Source organism: Marmota marmota, unplaced genomic scaffold, assembly GCF_001458135.2.
Source record: "Marmota marmota marmota unplaced genomic scaffold, marMar, whole genome shotgun sequence".
Lineage (NCBI taxonomy): Eukaryota > Metazoa > Chordata > Mammalia > Rodentia > Sciuridae > Marmota > Marmota marmota.
Genome location: NW_026000174.1, coordinates 12,855,206 through 12,861,758, shown reverse-complemented (window position 1 = coordinate 12,861,758; position 6,553 = coordinate 12,855,206). Strand labels below are relative to the sequence as shown.

At 50.6% G+C, this 6,553-nt stretch overlaps 1 protein-coding gene across 1 annotated transcript in view; it reads right to left on the bottom strand.

Moving 5' to 3' along the window:
- Positions 1–6,553, bottom strand: part of Map6 (microtubule associated protein 6) — a 72,239-nt gene that overhangs the window by 14,481 nt on the left and 51,205 nt on the right. Inside the window, 1 exon segment of the mRNA XM_048787881.1 lies at positions 4,911–5,107. Coding sequence (XP_048643838.1) covers positions 4,911–5,107 — 197 coding nt within the window.

The window sequence follows — 6,553 nt, the reverse complement described above, 5'->3', positions numbered from 1 at the left end:
TCCCCCTAAAAAAAAAAAAAAAAAGCTAGACGGAGGCTGGGGCTGTGGCTCAGTGGTAGAGCGCTTGCTTGGCACATGTGAGATGCTGGGTTCCAGCCTCAGCACCACATAAAAATAAATAAATAACATATAGGTATTGTGTCCATCTACAACTAAAAATATAAAAAAACAAAAACAAGACTGCTGGTTTCAGTTGCTTGTTTTCTGCTGTAGGAAGGCAACTTGAGTAGCAGGTTGAGCTCCGGGCAGCTGCGGGAGCACAGGGTGGGGTGGGGAGTGGGGGGGGGCACTGCAGGTGTGAGGTGGAGCCCTGCTCACCAGGCAACCCAGGGAAGCCGGCCAGACCTCCGCCTCCTGCCTTCCCTGGTGCCCAGGTCTTGCCCTCCCAGGGTTCTGAGTGTATCTCCCTTCTCTTATTCTTCAGGTTCTTCTCGGTATCTTATTTGTGTGTGTTTCTGTGTCTTTTTTTCTGCCTCTCTTCCTACCTCTCTGCTTCTCTCCTGTCTCCTTACCATCTCTCTCAATCCCTACTTTGTCTTTCCCCATTAACTGATCTAAAGAGATCTGACTAGTATGTATTTGTTTCATGTATTGAACCGTTTTTGTGTTTTCTGCATCATACAGAAGTGGACAGGTGAATGGAATTTTTCTAATCATCTGGAAAACAAATATATAATGGGTTTTTAAGAATTATTACCCTTGATTGATTTTTACCACTGCCTCTCCACCCCCCCCCCCCAAAAAAAAAGCCTTAGAAATCAGGGCCAGCAATAGAATAAAAGTCCCACCCTAGGGCTCCTAGCCTAGAGCCGGAGAGGACCTGTGGCAGTTGCCAATGCAGGGGGAGGGGGGATAAGCATGGCGGTGGAGCATGCGGGGTGTGGGCGCCACCTGGGAGGGTGAAATGGAGATCCCAGTCAGCAGCCACTGTCTCATGGCACCAGGCCTTTCCGCCACTGAACTCTGCCACTCTCCAGCCTTTGCCCTTTTCCTCCCAAATGAACTACTCCCATCCCAACCGAACCTGAGCTTCCCCCCAGGGGGGTGTGACCCCTCCACACCTTTGCTCGTAGAGACCCCTCTGCCTGGCATGCCTCGGCCACCCCCGGCTCTGTTCACCTGGTCAACACCTACCCATCCGCTGAAGTCCTTCCTGATCCACAGAACCAGCTAGAACGGATTCCTCCTTCATGCCCCACTGTGATCAGAGGCAGAGTCTCAGTCATCCTGCTTCCCTAGTGCCCAGCACGGTGCCTGGCACACACAAGGTATCCAATCAATACATGTTGAAAATGAAGAGAATGAAGTCTTTTGTCTCCCACTTTACCAGAAGGATAACAAAGTGAGAAAACTTGGCCCTAGCACTGAGTTTCTCCCCTGGTCCCCCACCCACCTTCCTATCCCCAGACCTGCTCACCTGCATACTCTGCACCCCCTGCACCCCCATATCCCACCACCCTCCGAGGCGCCCTCTGCCACAAAGCCTTCCACGACTCCCAACCCCCAGAGGAAGAAAGCTGTCCTTCATCTGAGCTCCCAACTACCTGATCTGTCGTGACCTCTTTTGGGCCTCTGTGGTGGCTTTTCGGCACCCCCATGATAGGCGTACGCGACTGCAGTCCCCGTGCCCAAATGGAAAGCCAGCCCCTGGAGGTGAACCCTCTAGAATGACCATAGATTAAATGAGCAAGTGAAGACAAGCCTGCCATCCCTTGCAAGGAGAAAGGCCAGAACCAGCATTGCTCCTGGTTCCTCACAGGGAGGGCTGCAGTCGGAGCCCAGCCTCCCAGCACAGCAAGGCTGGGGGGGGCGCAGGGGTCACTCATCCGGAGACAGGGGATCAAAACATTACGCTACCTTTTAGGCCAGTGCGTCTCCCGGTCCATCTTCGCCTTTCCCAACACTTAGTCTGACTGCTTGCAATTAGTATCTGAGGCAATCTAAAAGAGTCAAGCTGCATTATGGAGTCGCCCAGGACAACTGCAGGGCACAGCTCGTGGAGAGGGGCTCAAATGCCAAAGGTTGCTTCCTTCACCTACTCAGCTGGGCCTCACCAAGGAAATAAGATCAAGAAAGTGGTGTTCGTCTTTAGCATTTATTTATAATTGGAAAAACTGTTCGGTTGTCTGTTTTCTGAGCAAGCACAGACCACAAGCACGTCACAATCAATTGGCTATACATGAATATTTTTGTCATTCTCTTACTAACAGCGGGAATGAAATAGCACCAAGAGAGGTGTGCGCTACACGTTACATAGACAATCTGTGGTATGCAACAAAACCCAGGCCACAAAATCGCAATTAGACACTTCCTGTCTGCCTCAGTGAGGCACAGCTATATGGGCTGGTCGGGATCCTGGGCAGAGAAGACAGAGCTGGGGAAGCCAGCGCACAGCTCTGCGGGGATTTCTGCAGGCGGGCCAAGCAGACAAGGGCCAAGTCTCTGTCCCAGCCCTCTTGCTGGGGGTAGGAGCAGCAACCACAGAGAAATGTATGCAAATGAGCAGGACAGGCATTGGAAGCTCGGTCACCTCCAGAAAGGCAACACCAAACACTGCTTGAGGAACCAAGATCAGTTTCGTTCAGTACGTTCAGGATATAGAACGAGACTGGCTGAGTTTTATTTGTAAACAGTAGAAATCAAAGGAAATTTCTTGCCAGGAAAGTGACACATTCAAGAGTCAAAGTGAACCACAGAGTTTTCTCAGGTGGGTGTGTGACAAAGAAGGGGGCACTGACAGGTTGAAAAGGAGATTATACTGTCATCTAAAGCCTTGGGCAGGGCAGGGTAGGAGTTGCAGTCCCTGGGGCTACAAAATGGTTGCAAAAGCCTGTGAGGCCCTTGAAGCAAACCCTGACTTGGGCAACACCAACTTGGCTCAGCCACTATACATAGGGGACCATCAGGTGCATTCTTCTGGCTGTGCTGCTGTGGAGACAGATTTATTTATACTGCCTACCGAGTCTAGCACAGTGCTGACACAAGGCATTCGATATGTGAGTGACCCCTGAATGATCCCCTGTGCATCGTAAACTCTGGTTCACTGGATCTGCAAAATGCTCCGTGGAGAAATCCAAGCTGTAGCTAGCATCCACGTGTCTGGCTAATGCTGAAATCTTAAGAGAATGACCAATCTGCAAATTCTCTGGATACAGTTAGATCAAGTTGTTAGAGTTCCCTGGTAAGTTTTATGATTAGCTAACAAGTTGCCGGAAACAGTACTGAGATCTATGCCAGTCACTTCCGGATAGGCATTTAAAATTTGTGATTCATAAGCGCTGGGACTCACCAGCATTTCCTGCCTTCGGCACTTCTCCTTCACAGGCCACGCCCTGAGGGAAAGGAAGGTGGCAGTGGCCTGAACAGACTCTTCTTTCTGGTTTTCCTGTTTTATTAAAACCAGGCCTGCGTAGCACATGCTGTATTAGTTTGCAAAGACCTTCTCAACCAGCCCCGCAACAAACAAAATAGAACACAGACACTTTGCTGCCTGGGCAGTGAGAATAAGAGAGCCCAGGAGCTCTGCTGCTTCTAACCTGGGAGGACCCGGAGGGGCTTCTGAGGTATGGAGCTGGGAGACCTCCACTCTTCTCCTCCAAGACAAAAAGAAGGCACCCAGGCAGAGGCTGCCTGTTGGCCACAGCCCAGCCATTCAGAATGCTGGGGAAGATGGCCTTCTAGGACAGGAGCAATCCACACCTCACATTTGCAAATATATTCTTTCTGGTAGACACTTGGGGTTCCCTCATAAGCACTGGGGATCTTTCACAATGACTCCCTAATTCCTACAACACAACTCTAGCACAGCTATGGTGGCACTCACCTCCCCCGGGGCTTTGGCCACATAGACACGCATCACAGAATACATTGAGAGCTGCTTTTTAAAATTTCCATCAGTGAGGTCAAAAAGACCTGCCAGATATTTCACAGGGTCCTCTCCTAGCCTGCGGCTGTGTCACAGAAACACCCGACCTGAAGTTCAGCACTGGCACCGCTGGCCTCTGTGGAGCAGAGCGAGACCCTTCAGTGAGGGAGGGTCAGCACCGCCACGCCTGCCGCTGCGGCATCTCAGGAACTGAAAGCACGCACTAAGTCCTCTCTCCCTCCACCTCAACCCCTCATCCTTAGTCGCCCTCGACCTGTCACTCTGCAACGCTGGCAGCCTGCCGAGGACAAATGGGAAGGCAGCCTCCCACAGCTGTGACCTTCCTATGACACCTACAACACCTACAACACCCACCCTTTACCACCGCTGGCCTGGTCTCCATCACCAGGAGCCTATCTATCACTTGGTGTACAATTTAAAGCCCACCAGTAGGAAACAAAACACAGGCACACACTTCTAACAGAAGATTCTAGAAGATTAAAGTTAACAGACAACTCCATTCCATTGACATTAAGGCCAAGGTTGTTTTTTCCTTCGTTTTGTTTCTAACATTTCCACAAATGTTGTCAATCATGAAGCATAAGCTGAGCTTCTATAGCACATGATCACCCTCTAAACTTTGGAAAAGAAACTTCATCTAAAGTTCAAAATCAACCAGTTGACACAGAGCTTGGGAGGAGCAGGAGGAAGAGACCCTACAGCAGACATTTCCAAGCCCCACCAGGAGGTGGGCTTGGAGCTGGCTGAGTATGGTCCCCAGGGGGAGGCACGGCCAGTGCACAAGGCTTCCTGGTGTCCCAGGGTCCCGAGGGTGACGCAGGCCACCCTCAGGAGGAGGCGTGGCCCTGTGTGTGAACCAGGGCTCCTCCACTAAAAGAACAAAACCAAAGAGTTCCTGGAACACTCAGGACCAAGGCAGAGGGGAAGTCTCTAATTAATTTTGTGGCCTTTTTGTTTGTTGGTTAAAAAAAAAAAAGAGAGAGAGAGAGAGAGAAGAATAAAAGGAAAGTGCAGTGACATTTACTCTTTAGCCTCAGCCAGTTTATTGTTCATCTCTTTGCTTTGTTCCTTGTCGTCGGGCTTGGTGGCACTGGGACTCTCCGTGCTCTTTTTCTTGGCAGCCTGGCCCGACGCCACCTGCTTGTCTTTGGCCTTCCTCGGGGGCTTATGGCTCGCTGAGGTCTTTTTTGGTTTGGAACTCTGAACACTAGGTTTCTCCACCTGTATGGAGAGACAGACGGACCGCAAATACAGAAACACAAAGGGAGGGAGTGGGAGAGAGGATTCAGAGAGAAGAAGACATTACAGTATTAATCAAAGGAAAACGGGGAGCAAGTCTGACACGGGAAGCACAGTGGAGGAAGGACTTCCAGTGACACTGGCCTTTTGGTTTCTCTGTCTGAACTCCCTGGTTAGTCTCTATGGCAGCACTCTCTCTGGCTGCATGGACTCACTATCCCCTCCCTAGGTGGCCCCCTCCCCAGATGGCAGGCAGGTCACTGTTATGCTGCATCTGCTGTCCCTCCCTGTGGGAATATTATACCTCATCACCTTGTTCAACTCAGGCACAGGCAGATGATTTCCTGTAGTCCTTGAAATGTGAGAAGGGACGTGGGTCACCTCCAGCCAGGACTTGAGAGTCAGCCTGTGCTTCCAATGCTCTCTGCGCCTCTGCCCAGAGCGGGGTGCTCCATCACCCCAGGCCTAGGCTGAAGAGGCATGAGGAGCAGAGCTTCAGCCCACCATGATGGACAGCTACTCGTGCAAGATGAACTTTGGCTGATGTCAGATGCTAGGATCCCAGTGGCTTATTGCTGGGAGTAGCTGGCCTTCCCCTGTTTCTGAGATGGGAACGCACATGGAGAAGTGTTCTTACTGAGATCCTTTGAGCTGGGATGTGTCCAGCCTTACCAGGCCATTGGGGCTGCACGGCCAGCCACATCTCTGATGGGCCACCTCGACAATTTCTCCCAGAGCAGCTGCTCCAAGCCCAATCCACTCTCCCTGGGATCCCTCTCCTAACTCTTCCCCCTTGTTCTGAGGACACAGCCTCCTCTTTCTCAGAGAACTCTGGAGCCACTGAGCATGATGGGTCGATATGCTACTCGGGCCCATTGATTTCTAGATTTAATTTCCCCTATCTTTCCTCCTTCCTCCACTGGAATCTTCTTTTGTTCAATGCCAACCCCATGTCTTGGGTCCCACTGCATCTGTGGGTGAGACATCGACTTGCTGAGTTCCTATGATTTTCAGTCACCCTTGATCTGCCAAGAAGGTAAGCAGTCATCCTGTTTTGTCTGGAATGGAGAGGTTTCCTGAAATGTTTCAGGCAAACTGAGTTGGGTAATTCCTTTACTTATAAAATGGTCCTGGCCACTTAGGAAACTCCACATGAGTACTAGACTTTAGGACAAAAGCAGAGAAAAGACGGTTTGGGTTCTAAAGGTATTTAGGTTGTCAGATGTTTTCTGCTGTCGTATGCAGGAGAGATGATGTGTACCCAATTCCATATGGTCTGACATCACAGAATAAGGCTGCTTGGCATGTGCGATTCCCACTTGCAAGCTCCATCTCCAACCTCCTTCCCCCGAGTATGAATTCACATTGAGATACAAATCAGGTAGGGTAGTGTTGTAAGAAAACTCCCGAATACACTTTCACAAACTG